Source organism: Rousettus aegyptiacus, unplaced genomic scaffold (genome assembly GCF_014176215.1).
Source record: "Rousettus aegyptiacus isolate mRouAeg1 unplaced genomic scaffold, mRouAeg1.p scaffold_m13_p_12, whole genome shotgun sequence".
Taxonomy (NCBI): domain Eukaryota; kingdom Metazoa; phylum Chordata; class Mammalia; order Chiroptera; family Pteropodidae; genus Rousettus; species Rousettus aegyptiacus.
In genome coordinates this window covers 43,380,579-43,396,933 of record NW_023416287.1, presented here as the reverse complement: position 1 = coordinate 43,396,933, position 16,355 = coordinate 43,380,579, and the positions used below count along the sequence as shown (strand labels likewise).

General features: G+C 43.4%; 1 protein-coding gene across 1 annotated transcript; it reads right to left on the bottom strand.

Annotated features, from left to right (window-relative positions):
• Nucleotides 1-359: 359 nt before the first annotated feature.
• On the bottom strand, nt 360-15,827 carry SEC61A1 (SEC61 translocon subunit alpha 1). The gene is made up of 12 exons (XM_016132254.2): nt 15,666-15,827; nt 15,358-15,425; nt 12,557-12,622; nt 12,385-12,463; nt 11,326-11,457; nt 9,469-9,578; nt 9,033-9,186; nt 5,415-5,575; nt 3,984-4,181; nt 3,518-3,709; nt 3,081-3,157; nt 360-2,422 (listed from the first exon to the last, which is right to left on the bottom strand). Exons 1-12 carry the CDS (start codon nt 15,670-15,672, stop codon nt 2,236-2,238), a joined length of 1,431 nt encoding a protein of 476 aa, XP_015987740.1. The 5' UTR covers nt 15,673-15,827; the 3' UTR covers nt 360-2,235.
• Nucleotides 15,828-16,355: the final 528 nt, after the last annotated feature.

Here is a 16,355-nt window from a genome sequence, read left to right as displayed (position 1 = left end):
AACCCCTTGACCTGGAATGGAAGGGCCAGGAGGTGTGGACTCCTGCGAGGAATACACTACCTTGCAGGACAGGCGGTTAAGTCTACTCCCATAATCCTGGGAGGGGTTCAAGCAGCCTGCACACCAGCCTAGCACTGGGCCTTCTGCTCACTCACCTGTGTTTCAAATTACCAAAAACCCGAGCATGTGGTTGCACTACCACCATTGAAGTTTTCCAGGCAAAATGCCTGAGGAACTTCTACCTAGGGGAGACCTCAGGCACCCTGTGAAAAATCAGGACCTGACCAGCCTCAGGAATCCTCTCTCACTGGGCTTCTTGGGAACGAAAGGAAATTTAAAATCAAAAGAGCATGACCAAATGGTTTGTAAAAAGTTGGCTTTATTCGTCACTTTTTCACCTTATCTCAGTTATGCCATTTTGGCGTCCACAGTGACAGTCCCTGGAAGCTGGGGTTAGCCCCTCCCCACCATGGTCATTAACCACAGAGCAGGAGCCAGAGCCTTGTGGGGCCCCACTGTTGGTTACAGGTTGCAGGCAGGGCCCAGCACTCTCCAAATGCACAGCCCCTGAGCCTGGGGACTGTTACCCTGCCTGCCAGAGGCTGCAGCGTTCCTACTGGTGCAGCCAAGCAGACCAGGTTGGGGGGAGGCATTAGGTCTCTGCTCAGGACTGGGTCTGACAAGGCCACGTGTGGTATGGTGGTACACCCTGGACTGGGGGCTGAAGACCCACCAGCCCCTCTTGGTTCTGTGGCTGACTTGCTGGTGGTTTTAAGCAAGTTGCTTCTTGTCTCTTGGTCAGTTTGTTTTCTGTTAGCACTGCTAGTGAAGACTCCTAGAAGTCCTCCTGACTCAGGTGTCAAGCTTGCCACCTCTACTGAATTTTGACCATGGCTCTGTGTTTCAGAGGCAACTGTGTGCCTGCTGCTGGTGGGATGTCTCTCCACATGGCTGCACTTACCCCTAGTGCACCCTTCTTAGAACTGGGGTGTTCTCCAGCAAGAAGCCCTTAGGCTTGCAGTGCCTATTGTTCCTGCTGCCAAGCAATGCTGGGTGCCTGTCCCCTGAGAGGGACCTTCCTAGAGGCCTTAGAAAAGGTTCCAATTCCTAAGATCTAGATCACCTGTAACTGTGAATAGAACTTACTTTACACATAATTATGAGTCTTTCTATAGCAAACATTGGAGCAACTTACCAATAACACAAGCTCTCTGACCCTGACAGCATCACAGATCTTGGGCCTCTGCCCTTCTCTTCTGGTAAAGCTGGGAGATCGATGCATCTAGTCATTTACCTTACTTGCATTTGGTCCTAAGCACAATGAAAGTTATAAAAACACAAGTGCAAAGTGTTCCATCTAAAGGGTGACGGTGACCTGTGAACACCAAGTAAGTTGCTGTCTTTCCACGTCTGAGTGCCTGCCACAGTGCCTCCCCTTGGTAGGGCTGAGTGGGGAGTAAGAAGACCATGGGGGGCCAAGTCCAATGACAACTGGAAGAACTGGACAGTCATCATTTCAGGGGTCCTCTGCACAACATTAATCTAGCTCGGCCAGGTGCAACTTTGTAAAACTGACAAATCCCAACCTCACATGCAGGAGAAGGAAGGGATGGCCCAAAAATGTTTGCTAGGAAATTCATCCCTCTCTTTTGAAAGCAGCTCTGTCCTAAAAAACTACTTTTAAAAGTAGTTTTAAACTGTCTTCCAGAGAACAAGTTTTAAGCAGATGTTCCTACCCCTGACCATGTGGGTGCTAGTAAGTCACCCACATCCATCAGAAAACACACAGTCTTGCTTCCTAACCTCACGTCCTGTTGGCACATTGAAACAAAGTCCTTTCAACAACGTTTGTGCTTCTAACCAACAAGACGTTCCCTTGTAGGTGAACAGCTGGGACCACTGCAGCTGCCTATGGCACTGAGAAGGTGCAAAGGTTAAAACAAAAGTTACATGGACACATGAGAAGTCATTTATCCTCCCAAGCTCTGGCCATCAGCTGGACAAAACCTCACTTCTACAGTTCTTTTGCCAATTCCAGAATAAAAAAGCAAAATTTCAAATTGGAAATTTCTAGCACTTGACAAAGTGGAATGAAAGAATATGAAATTAAAAAAAAAAAAAAAAATTAAACAAAGGTCCATATGCCGCAGCAGCACCCCATGATGGATTTGTTGTTTCCCCTTCCTCAGCAATTCCAGAGCACGCCTCCTCTTCCTGGTCCAAGAGAGACATGGCTCAGAACAGAAGGGCCCCCATGCTGCCAACCTCACTCTGCTCCTTTACAAAGATTTCAAAGTACTGGTAGATAATTGTGACTGCAAGCAGGATCCCGGTTCCAGACCCAATGGCACCCAGGAAGTCAGCCAGAACGGAGAGGGCCCCGATGCATAGTCCCCCGAAGGCAGCAGCAGTGGGGATGTACCTGGGGATGGGGAGATGGGTCAGCAACATGCCACCACGTAGCTTGTTCTAGCTAGCCTGGCCCGCCCCTAACTGCAGGGCAAGGCAGTCTGACATGCTTACCTCTGATTTAGGAAACTAACTCTTTTAGAGGTCACTCCACTATCTTCTTGAAACTTCACTTACTTACACACCTTAATGGTCTAGACTAGGGCTCCTATCCAGCAAGTGGCTGCACAAGCCACACATGGCTAGTAAAATGTGATCAGTCCAAGTTGAGATATTAAAGATGGCACAGGAGATTTTGGAGACAAGATTATAAAATATCTCAAGATTTTTCTTACATTATCAATTTTTACTTTTTTAATGTGACTATAAGAAAATTTAAAATTTCATATGTGGCTTGCATTATATTTCTCCTGAATAGTGTACTGTAAACATAGAGGCTTCAAAGAATTCTTATTAAGAGAATGAACAAAACTGCCTACTGCCCTTCTAGGGATTGGAAAACAATCTGAAATTTGTAATGCTCATTTTCTTGTGTATATAGGAACCTTTTCTATCTTGTAACTAAGAATAAGATTTAATGAACTGGAAATCTCTAAGCCCTATCAAGATGCTTGATGTGTAAGAAAACCACAAATGTAAGGAAACCTCTGGGACCTGGGACCAGCACTCACCGATTGAGCTCATGGACCATGGATGTCTCTCGGTGGCCCCTCATTACCATCTGCTGCTCCTTCAACTGCTTTGCAACCTATGTGATGCCCAAAGAGAAGACAATGTTCACTTTTAAGCTTGATACTGAAAACCAAGTAGACATTTCATAGTGGCACTGAATACTCACAGGTTTCCTTCTTTACTGCTCTACCAATATTTGTATAGATAATTTTAAAACTGCTGCAAAGAAGTCATATGGAAAGTCTCATTTTAGTTTGGCTCCAGCTCCCCAGGTGAGCAAATTTATGGTTGGGCTCCATCAACAGAAAAGCCCCTAATGAAGAAGCAGTTGTGTGTGACCACTTTCTTAGGAAGAAGTGACAGTCGAGATCCCTTATACTGGTGACACGTGACAGCTACTATTTCCTGGTTTAATTAAATTATAACTTATACTTACATCTTTGGCAGAGGAGCCTGAGACCTCAATCCACGTTTTGGAGAAGAATGCGCATGAGCCCAGCATAAACACTATATACACGACAGCATGGACAGGGTCTTCTAACACGGAGCCAAATGATTCTGGGGGAGACAGGTAATAGCAAAGGCCACCAACTGGATAAGCACGTGCTGGACCACCGGAAGACGTATCCTGGGACGAATACACAGAGAGCTTGTGAGTGCTGTTTCATTACACCTTAGCATCAGGACAAAAGTAGTTCTGAGTAGATGAAAAGTAATACAATTTTGTTCAAGTGTACACAGTGCAGTGTTCTTGATGAAAAGAAAATTTAACATGCTGAATTTGTAAAAGGCACAATTAGAAAATATCTTTGGGTAAAATGTTTGGTCACGAACAAGACACATGGGTGCACACCACTGCAACTAGTCGCAACATTAAAACTGATTTAAGCAGCCATACTTACAGACCAGGTGCCCAGCAGACTGACCAGCAGGTTGCCACTGAAGCGGGCTGACAACATCTGAGAGATGACATACAGGTTGGACACCAGGGCAGACTGCAGGATGATGGGGATGTTGGAGGTGTAGAAGAGCTTGATAGGGTAGGTGTTATACTGGCCTCGGTAACGGGCCGACTTGATGGGCAGGTCCACTCGGAAGCCCTGAGAAGCCAAACAGAGCAGAGTATGCTCACTGCCTCATTCCAGCCTCTGCATGGACACAGCCCAGCAGGGGACTCTCATGCTCCTTTATGACCCACCACTGCACTCAGGAGGACATGAACAGAGGGTTCCCAGAAAGACGGGCTTAAAAATGCACCAAAACCCAGCACAGTGCAACAGTCCTGTTTTTGTCAAAAAAAAAAAAAAAAAAAAAAAAAGTCCACCACATTATATTTGTATCAATGTGGAATATACAGAAGATCCTGAAGGACACATACATGAGTTAAGTCCTAATAGTGGTTCTCTTTGGTGGTGACCTCTCCTGTGCTTTTAGTCACCCCAAGGCAAAGCCATCATGGCTTCTACCTCACACCCCAGAGCAGCCTTGAACAATGTTTTAAATCACAAACAGAAAAGCTAAGCTTTTTATGAATAAAGCCTCTCCCTCTGAAACTCTTGGAAAATAGGAAGGTTTTCTTTTATACTACTTCTACAAACTCCCAGTACCTAGAACAGAACTCAGAATATAAAGAATTTAAAATAATTTTTTAATGATCTAACCACAAATACCTGCAAGCCCCTAAAAAGTTAGCTTATTATTACTCAGCCATCTAAGTCTTAGCTGAAGGAAGAGACCTGTCTGGTCCTCAGAAAAAGCATTTGGCTGGTAAAAATACCTTTTCACAAGCACTAAACTGTTTTCTCCACTGCTGTTCCATTTTAATAAATATCAGAATACAAAGTGGCCGAAGAAAAAACACAAAGATTAATCCGGCTATGGAAAAGCAACTTGGGGCTCAGGTCTCTTATTCAGAAGTGACACAGACTAATAATTTGAAAGGTAAGAGCTCAAGAGGAAGGGCTTTTTCCAAGATGATGATACTACCTAAAAGTACTCTATAAACTTTGGGTAACAACTTTTCATTTCTCTTGAACTAAGAACTTAAAAAACTATCTTCTTTATCTGATGATAGGCCCAACCCGAAGGAGCATACTTTCAGAAATGTTACATCTACCTCAGTTTTGTTTATTTCAGGCAAGTCCCCATGATTCAATGGAACACGCTTGTCCAGTTCACACAGAAACTTGCTCCTTTCAAATGCCATCCCACCACTTCAATACGATACGATGACATATACCACTCCTGGAGTGTGAGTGGGGGCACACACACCAAGGCATTCTGAAACTTAAATGCAGACCCATCAGGGCTCCCGGTGGTGGGGCTGGACGCACCTGGAAATAAATGACCACTGCAAAAACAAAGATGGTGGCAATCAGATTCATGAGGTTGGGGAGGTTCTGGCGGTAGAAGGCCTCTCGAAGGGCTCGGACTTTGTCAGTGCGTGTGGCCAGCAGATGAAACAGTGCAATAATGGCACCTTCAAATTCCATACCTGTTGGTAAAGGAAACACATGTGGTAAAAAAACAAACAGTTTTAGAGGCCAAAAGAGAGAGGAAAATAGAATTAAATTTTTTGAATTTAAAATTCACAGTGCCTACTCTTCCTATAACCATAAAAGTACAGTGGCATTTTCTTGTCCCTCATTTCTATTTCTTCCGTAGAAATTTCAACCTGCAGAAATGGGCTATTCGTTCGACCTTTTTGATTTAATTATCTCATTTCGCTGGCATGTGAGTCAATAGCTACCAGATGTGTGGAATGATGATCAATTATAAAATTATAAAAGCAAGATCTGCTGTACTCCAGCTAGAGGGGTCTGCCACTGGAGAGCGAGCCAAGAGCTGCCCAGGCCACTTCCCAGGTAAACCCCAGGCAGCAGAGCACCCTAGCTCTGAAGTTCAGGCTGCCTCTGACAAGGCGGGGCTTGACTTCTCTGCTTCTTACAATGATGATCAAGCAGAATGGATAACGTGAATATTCACCACACATCCCAATCTAGTCAGAGTATACACCCCACCATGAGAGGGTGCTAAAGAGAGCCAGAAAAGTACAACCAGGAAGCAGAGCAGTTTACAGGGGGTCTGAAGGACTTAAGATTAAGAACAGGTACTTGAGGATTAGGCAGCAGAGGGACAAGTGAGAGGAAGCTAGGGAGCATGGGAGCATTAGTAAGGCGTAGAAGTCTTGTTAAGTTTCCAGAAATTTACTGAAGTTAAAACCCCACCTCTACACTCTGCCCCTCCCCCACCCCCACCAAATTCCCAGCTAAAGTAAGAAATAGGAGCACTATACTACTGTGCAATCATTGCTGTTCCAGGACAGTGTGACTATCCCACAAAGAAAGTCTGACCTCATGGAGGAAGCCAGCACTGCATTTAGAGCTGTGGTCTGCAGGCAGGTATGGGGTCCTTATTATATCAGTACCATGAAGTGCACTATGTACTGCCCTGGGATGGTACTTTGCTCAAGTTTCTAACACTTGATGGTGGAACCACCTGTTTCTTCTCCCTCTGACTCTTTCTGGACCATTCGGATATCAGCATCACTGATTTCTTTTCAAGTCTCTGGGATGGGGCTTCTGTGGAAGTGCTCTGTCCTACCAGTGCTTCCTCAGTTCCCATTCTTTCCTCTTTTTGGTCAGGTAACAACACTGGTTGTCAAACCAATGTGCAGAATTCAGGGACCTTAGAGCTATTTCATAGAGGATGACATCTGGGTGACCAGGGAAGAAGGAACTTGTTCACACTCTGCCTACTCTCAACACCACATTATCTGTGATCTCAGTGTTGACCACTCTCCCTTTTGTTCATTCTGTTGCATCCACACACACACACCAGGTACCTTCCAACCTCAGGGCTCTCTGTACCTCCTGGTTCCCCTAAATTCTCATAGGGCTCCTTCCCCTTTTCAGGACTTCAATTACCTACACTAATCCCGTGGCAACACTCCTGGCATTCCCATCTTCTTTCTCTGCCCTGTTATTCGCCTTCATACCTGCAGTAACACCTAATATACACATAACACAGTTTACTTACTTTATATTTCTAATGCCTTCAACAATGGCTGACTCTTAACAGGCACTTGATATTTACTAAATGAAAGCCAGGGCCAGGGTTAGGCTTTAGTTCTTCTAATTTTTAACATAATTAATCTTTAAAATTCACTACCTGCCTAATCTCTGGGAACAAATGAGGTTTTTAAGTGTTAATGTTACTTAAGGGGGGAAGGCTATTTTGTAGCTATAAGCTGTCCCTGCTAATCCTGTTTTGCGCTGTTCCCACTTGCCCAGGGAAGCAGCAATGCTTAATCTCCCAGACCTGAGGGGTCTCAGTCAACAGCACATTTCCATGTCGCCAAGCCAAGCCGCAGCAGAGTTCTAGACGCAGCTGTCATTCTGCCTCAGCCTTGTGACTTTTGTGACTTCTGCCCTTCTCCAGGGCCTTGTGACCCTACTCTTCTCCTTTTCCCTTCACTCCCCAGCAAGCATGGTGGTCTTGCAGCCTCACTCACTAGCCCATATGCATGTGGCTGTGGAATCACCCTTCCTGGCAGCATCTTCTCTCAAGCCAGTTCTCAAACACTGCCAGTTGACATTAAGACACTTTTACTTTAAAGCCAGAAACAAACCTACCTTTGCTGTCAAATTTCATCACCCTTCAAAGTACCCCCTTTTGCTTGTCTCTTACATTCTTTTCTCCTAATGCCCTCCCTCAATGCTTTCCTTGTGACAGGCTGGCTTGTTAAAAAAGGTGGAAGACTGAATAGCTACCAAGTTGCATTCACAATCTTCTATTCCAGCCCGGGGTGAATCCTTCCCCTCTAGACTTGGCTTCCTATCGCCTCACTGGCCTGCCCCTGAATGAAAGGTGGCTGCTTTGCTCTACTCTGGTATCACTTCCTCATAATCAGGATGTCACCCAGGCCAGTTACAGTATGGTTTTGCCATACCCTGAACTTCTATCCTTCATCCTCCTGCCTTTCATACCCATGCCTGAAAAGCCCTACTTTCTGCTGCCATGTGTCCTTATTTGCCTTGGATTCCCTAAAATTCCAAGGAGTACCCAGGGAGGAATCAAATCTTATGATTCCTCCATGTGGAATCAAGGTTCCATGTGAGCACATGGAACCTTCATGTGCCCAGGGATCTAGTTTCCAGCATTCAATTCTATATGAATATTTATTTTTCACAGGACTCTTACAAGTAAATAACATATTTAGTGATGAATGCTGATTACCTTTCCTAATAAGTCATATTTCCTTTTGTTTAGAAATTATTAAAAACATCCGCAGTAACAAGATGTCGTTGGCACTCATTGTGGGTATAGAATACTAATGGGCAGCTACTATGGGCCTGACATCATGCCATTTCATGTAATTTCTCATTTCATCCTGGCAACCAAGGCCCAGAGGTAGATGGATTGCTCAAAGCCACTTATGTACTAATAGAAGCAGCCAAGAGGTGAACTACAAGTTTAGGCCTCTTTCATAAAGTTGCCTCTTGCACGACCAACTGCGTTGGTTCAGTTATTTTATTTTTAGAAACATATTCACCGAAAGCAACTGCCAAAATACATAAAATATGAACTTATGAGGCTGTTCACTGTTTCTCTGTTGTAATAAGAACCAAAACTGGAAACAAATTAAATGTCCATCAGAAGACTGGTTAGCTGCTTCATCCTTGCCATGAAGTCCATGCTGTGCTAGGAAAAATGAAGCAGGATTCTGTATTCTGGCATTGGCAAATATCCATGAAATACTCTGATGTGGAAAATTCCAAGTTATGTCTCAATATAAGCAGAAGCCTGCCTGGGTTTAAAAAATTTTTGCAGATATACACAGAAAAATCAGAAGTAATGTACCTAAAATGGAGGTGATTCTTTCTTGGAACAGGGATATTGTATCTTTTCCTTTACATATGACATACCTCAGCCAGTTACATATGACATACCTCGGCCAGTGTTGACAGTGGTGGGGCTGAATGCCTTCCATACAATGGTCTCACAGATATTAGTGGCAATGAAGAGGGAGATACCAGAGCCCAGGCCATACCCTTTTTGCAGAAGTTCATCCAAAAGTAGGACAATTAAGCCAGCAACAAAGAGCTGTGAAAATTTAAAAAATAACTGACATCAAGATACTACTACTTTAAAAAAGTGGAGAAACTCAAACATACTACATTCTTGCATAGCTCTATCCTCCCTCAGTAAGGGGCTTCTCTGGTATAAATGCTGAAGGCTGACTAGGAAGTGGACAGCACAGCCTTCCTGTGGTAAGCTCAGAAGGGCCAACACAAGCTCTTTGGCTCCTTCTCAGTTTCCTTTTTGCATGTTCAGGTTTGTTATTTGGGAAGTATAAGGGAGGGGGGATGTTAGCATAACAATTACCTGAATGGTGATTAACAGGCAGATTCCAGCACCCATTTCAGAAGGGTCCCCATACATTCCCGTCATCACATACACAATAGACTGGCCAATAGTAATGATCATTCCAAATACTAGAAATCAAAAGAAAACTTTCTCAAAGTAGGACATTAGACAGTCATAGAAGAAACAGTATTAACACCTACGCTGTGCCAGGAACCAGGAAGAACAAAGATGAAGAATACTGACACTGCCTCCAAGGAGCTTGGTCCAAGAAACACCCAACAGTTACATCATCAAAGTACACAAAAACTTAAATGCCTGTTAACAGAAGCAGGGGAATGCCTTAATTTCTTCTTCTTCTAAATTCACTTTCCTTATAATGACAGGAGGAGGAAAAGCACTGGAACATGACAAATCTGGTTCTGGTGGAAGGCAAATCAGGAAGCAAAACCTACTAAAGACAGTACCCTGAGGTACACAATTTGGGGATGTCACCAATCCATAGCACTTAAATTTGGGTCAGGCTGCTTGGGCTCTAGAGAGCTCCTGAGTTGAACTACGTGCTTGGACCATCATCCAGGTCTGAGTCCAGAACACAGATGATTAACTGGCATAAAGTGATCCTTTTCCAATTGGCATGTAATGTGTTTTCTTTACGTGAAAACTTCACAATGCCACAAGTTTAGTCACTTGTCCCATTTCTTCTGCCACAAAGCTCTTTTGGCCTAAGAGAAGCTTTCCATTTTTTAGACTGTCTTTGGTTTCTTGTACCCTCATTGTTAGGCACAACAGAATTGACGCATTTTTACTGGTTCCACAATACTAGATGAATCTCTAAGTAGGGGTTTGGGCTTCAAGTTCAGCTTTTCTGGTTAGCTTGTCAAACCTGGTTAGTCAAATAAAATTTCACTTTAAAGTGCCCATCAAATGTAGTCCCTAACTGACTTTTAAAAAACTAGTCAAAAACAATGAATTCTTAAGGCAGAAGAAATTTTAAAAATTGTCAAGACCAAAGAAAAAACAGCTGATTTGTGATTTTGAAAAGTAATTCATGTAAATATTTTGAAATCCTGATTTGAGTCTGAAACTGACAAGTTTAAATTGAATTAGCTTTTTCCACTCAATTATTTAACCTACTTAATAAGATTTCTGACAGGAGCCAGTGTTAAAGAAAATATGGCTGGATAGAAAATTGTAAATTGTAAATAAAAAATTGTAAAATATTTTCTAATTAATATATTTCAGTTGAGTCAGAGGCTGAACATGGGTCATTTTGATGACTGGTCATTGTTACCAGTGACACTACTTGCTATGAGGCAAATATTATTATCCCCATTTTTATAGATGAAGGATCTAAGATATAAGAGCTGTCATCTAACTTTGTCCAAAGTCACAGAACTAGTAAATAGTAGAGCTGGGCTGAGATGATCACGTTTCCCCTAAGCTGAATCCTTTTAAACTCCCAGAGGAAAAACACTTGTCAAATATCTAAAATGTGCCAGGCACGAAGAGATGTTTTACAAACATTATTCCACTGAATTCTTATGACAGCTCTGAGGTACACCATCATCTCTTCCTAAGTGGTAAGGATATGTGGCTGGTGGAGGGGAAACCTTCAAGCCCTGCTCCTTCCACTTGATCATACAGCCTCCAGGACACTTAACATCCTTTCCCCTGCCCTGTTCAGCCCATCCAAGTGCCTTGCACCATGGCTCTCCTAGTGCTTTCCTGTTAACACAGGCCATGGAGCACTAGCAGGGCTGGTGGTCCAAAGAGATTACATGTAACAAAGAAAAAACTATTTTGATCCCCCGAACTTCACGGCAAATTCAAATTCTCAATTATAGACATTTGAACATCATGCAAAATCTCACTTACACTTTTGGGCTCCATTGAAAAGGGCTCGGTCTTTTGGGGTATCACCAACTTCAATTATTTTGGCGCCAGCCAAGAGCTGCATGATTAGGCCGGAGGTGACAATGGGAGAGATACCGAGTTCCATTAATGTGCCTGAGGACAGGGGAGGCAGAACACAGTCTGTATTAGCTTGGAATAACAACACATTAATAAGAAAACGAACGAGCCAAATTTGACCCCTTATATAAATCCAGTGTGCTTCAGTGTCCTAACAGCATTTAATTTAGAGAATAACCCCAAAATATCAATAATTAGAGTATAATTCATTCTTTTCAGTCTGCTAGGCAACATCTTATTCTGTTTCGGAAGTCACACTGCATTTAAACAGACTGCTGCATTTAAATTCACCATAAACAGTTTCATTCTGGTTTCACAAAGATAAGAATTTGTCACTCCATCAGTTGATAAAAAAAGATAACATTAAAAAATTGCAAGTCTGAAAAAGAAGTCTGTACGATTGTATGTATTTGTGAATAAACTTCTACTTCCTTTATGATAAAATGAGCTGTACTTCCAACTGATTTGGAACTTAATTTGAACTATATTTTTAAAAATGAATTAATCAAAAGCAGTACTTACATAAATATTCAAAATCCACCCCCCTCCCCAGGCAACTGCTTAGAGTATACAAAACAGTTACACATTTTTTGACATAGTATATGGAACTGATAGATATGAAAAAGATACAGCTGAGAAACAAATTACATATTCTAAAGATTATCAAAACACAAAAAAGATAGGTAGAAATATCATTTCAGTCATTTAAAAAGCATTCTAGTTTTTTTATTCTCTATAACATAGACTTATTTTGTTATTACAGGTTTTGTACTGCATTCATATGCAATTCTGAGTATGATATGCCTTGGTGCTGAATATGGCGTTTACTAGGGCTATTCAGCACAGCACACTAACACTCTTCCCAAACACTCTGAACTCCATGTAAAGCCAAAGCCTGTAATTTAAAGGAGGTCAGTCAAGCCCACATTGTACAGAAAGAGGTGCAGAGAGCCAGAGTTCTACCTCTGTTAGAGGCTAGAATCACTCTTATCCAATAGAAAGGATCGGCAGAATCTGAAGACATAATACCAAACAAGGGGATCTGGAAACAAGCAGAGAAAAAAGGAGTCAGTGCACTTATCTCCAGCCTTCTCTGAACCCAACATCAATACTAGAATAGAAAAGCTGGGCTTACCTGGCAGCATACCAAGAAAATAAAGAGGGTGATAGCAGTCCACAGCACTTTCTCCTTAAACTGAATCTATAGAAAAGGAGAATGAATTAAGGCAACTTACTTTCATAAACAAATTAACAGAAATAGACTCAGATCAGACCCCTTTCTCTGTTCACCAGAAAAGTAGCCTTGAACACTCCAAACCATGCACCAAACAGTACCAAAACACAGTACATGCATGGCATGCTTCTATTACAAAGCACATTTGCAAAGACCTTCATATTCATCTCTCATTTGATCCTTGCACTACATAGCATTATCATCTTTATTTTACAGTGAGAAAACTGAGTCTTAGAAAGGCTAAGTAATTTGTCCCAAATGCCACAGCTGAAGTGAGTTTGAGTTCAAAATGTGTACTCTTCAACCATTAGCAGTAAGTTTAAGATTACACCTAAGAGCAAAGAATGTTGCAATAGAAAGGGATTCCTAACCCAGACAAGCCCTTACAATGTATGAGCCATTACCATTCCTTTGAAAGGGTTTTGTAACTGACAAATCTTGTTATTCTGGAGTCAACTAATTTGGAACTTGTGATTGTTTAATACATAATGTATTTTCTATGAATTAAGGGTAAAATAACGTAAAAACAATACTGGGGGGTGGGCAGGGAGAGTTACAAGTTTAACCTATTCACTAACTACTAGTAACATCTGTATAACGTTATTTAAGACTTTCTGCATTTCCTCAGGAATCTAAGCAGGATAGGTTACAATTTAGAATCATTTTACAGATGACTAATAAGAATCATTGGGAAAGTTTAGAAGCCCTGTCCAAGGCCCCTCTGGTACTAAGCAGTAGAGTAGAAATTCTTCCGGGTCTTCTGCCTCTAAAACTGAGTATCTTTAGTTTGCTGCCTACACTGCAACAAAGGCTTGAAGGGGCTTAAAAAACAGTAATTATTGTGTGGACTGGAGATTTTGATGTGGAAATGCCTTTTAAGTGACAGTATTAAGTGAACAAAACTGTGTTCTTAAAATACCTTTTTATTTCAGGGGAACAGATGTCTAAGGAAGAACTGAGCCAGAGTCCTGGCTTTTTGGTCGGAATAGAAGTAGTAGTCCCCTGTCTACCACTTTAGGCCACAGTAACACGACCAAAGACAGTGTGAATTCCACGTGTAGATGCTCCACGTGAAGTTGAGTGAATTCACAGAACTTCTTTCTCTTGAGAATGCTTCCCCTCCCCACCTGTCATCGCACCACACCAAGGAATTAGGAGGCCCATGGGAAGGTGACGCCACTTCAGGCTAAGAAGTAACACAACAAACTTGTATTGAAGTGATTCTTTAGAGGAAAAAAGAATGGACAATTTTTACAGGATTCTTACTTTGTTAATAACTAAGTCTCTCCTGGATGCAGTCAAATTCAACAGTGAAAACATCAAAAGCTGTTTATCCAGCCTTGTCTGCTCTTCCCCTTACACAGCTCCTAAATCTATCCTCATCTCCTAGCCCACTTTCATAGTTCACCTTCTACTGCAAAAGCCTCTAAACCACTCTAATCCTCAACCCTACTTTCAAAGCAACTGTTTAATCTGTGTGGCTCCTATTGGTCCCCACTTACCCTTTATGTTCATTATTAATAATGAACTATATCAAACACTCTCCAACCTGCTTGTCTTCTTTGCTTTTGCACATTATATATTCCTTATGCCTGGGACTCCTTTCTCTTACTTCAAGAAAACTTCTATTCTTCTTTCAAAACCATCATCGGACATCACATCTTCCAGTTACTCCCTGTTGAAGCCACTGCACATATTTTCACTGCTCCATCACACATTAGGTAGGCCAAAATCACACAGTTATTAAGAACTCCTGTGAAGAGTGGGTCCCAGGTTTGCCTGCCTCCAGAACCTTTCTACTATGCTGGAGGTGGGGGTAGGGAGTGGGAAGAACTTTGCGTATTAGCCCATAGAAGGTGGTACATATGTAGGGAATGTATACAAATCCATTTGAAGTAAAAAAAAAAAAAAAAGAGAGACTCCAAGAACCTAAGTGTCTGTGTTGATGTCAAGTACACATATACACATATGTGAATGCATGAACAATAGTCTCGAAAGAACTTGAATATAAAAATATACTATTATTCATTCTCTTTAAAAAACCCCGATGAAACTTTTCTTCATGATCTAATAGCTTCACTTACATTGGCAACACTTCCCATCTTGGCCTGTAGTTGTGTAGCAGCGGAAATTCTGACAAAGATTCAATATAAGTCTACATTTCTATTTTTCCATGTTTTAATGTGCCTGCAGTAAAAAGCAAGGTTCACAAAATGCCTTCACTCAGTTAATGTGACGGCCTACACAAAAGATAGAAACTCATTTGTACAGAATCAAGTGACTGCTCTTAGCTCTTTTTAGCATCTGGATACAAAGAGTATCTCCTACAAAAAAACCTCTCACTTTATCTGCTCCTGTTGGAGGTGAAGAGGGAAGGGTAACTCAACCTGAGTATCCTGAGGCTTTGGAGGCCTTACTCATTCACTGCCAGGATCAATTTTGGGGACAGGGCAAACCCAAGGCCTTGTTCACTGGGTAACAGCCATAAAAGATGCTCCGAATAAAGCACGATGATTTGGGTGGAAATTGCCACACAACCAAGTCACCTTTCGACAAAGCTCCGGAGTAAACACAATTACACTCGAGGCGGAAAAGAAGGGAGTGAGTTCCCATTTGGCGTGTTGAAGCAATTTTTAATGGTACTGTAAACCAGGCGCTCAGTTTCTCGAAGACTTCTTTGACGCCGATTTGGGGGAACTTACCTTTCTCTCCGGCTTCTGAATTTCCGGCAGGATGACACAGAAGGGTTTGATGACTTCCAGAAATTTGACTTTAATAGGAGAGACAAAAGAAGAGTTAAGGCTCTGAGACACCTTCTGCGCTATCCGAGGAAGCCCTCTGCCGAGGACGTGTTGGGGCACGGAAGCGGGGCGAGCAAGGGGACGCGCAGGGACCCGGAGGAGTGCGTGGGCCTCGAACAGGCATGGAGGGCGGATGCCTGCCCTGACCGGTGAGGGGAAGGGGAATCTGATCCATCCCGCAGAAGACGAAGCTGCCCAGAGGGACTCACTCGCCATGGCGGCGGCTGCTCCGTCTCCGGGTGCCGCTTCGGCTCCTCTCCGCTCCAAGTGAGGTAACGCTGCCCGCGTCCCAGCCTGCTCCGGGGCGCAGCACCTCCGCGGAGAGACACGTCAGTGCTAACACCCGGGTGAGCGTCGCGGCGCCAAACGACATGGGGCGGGTTCGATGTCAGAGGCGGTCCGTAAGCCGCTTCCGCTTCCTGCCACGCGCTGCTGCCCGGCCGCTGCGCTCCCGCGGAGACCACAACTCCCGGCATGCAGCGGGGCTCGCGACCTGTCCGGAAGAGGGTGCTCAGCCTGGCGGGGGGTGGGGGGGCGAGCCGACTTGGCAACGCGAGAGCGTAGGTGGCAGGGCGTGTATTCTCAGGAGACAGAAGCAGTGCTAGCTGGTGGAGAAACTGAGGCGAATGGTAGGCCTCGCCTGCGCCCGCGATTCTGCGAGCGAGGCGGAGTCTCGGGTCACTTCCATGCCTTTTACAGCACTTATAAATCTTTCCATTAGTGAATTGGCTGTAAGCTGCTTTGAGCAGGCTTAGTCCCAGCGCCGACCACAGTGCCTGGCGCCTAGTAGGTGTTCGGCTAGTGGGAACACCTTTGTAGAGTCAGCAAACCAGAGGCCTGTCTTGGGTCCCGGAAGTGACTCCGAGGAAGAATGGGATGAGTGCACGGAGAGACTGATG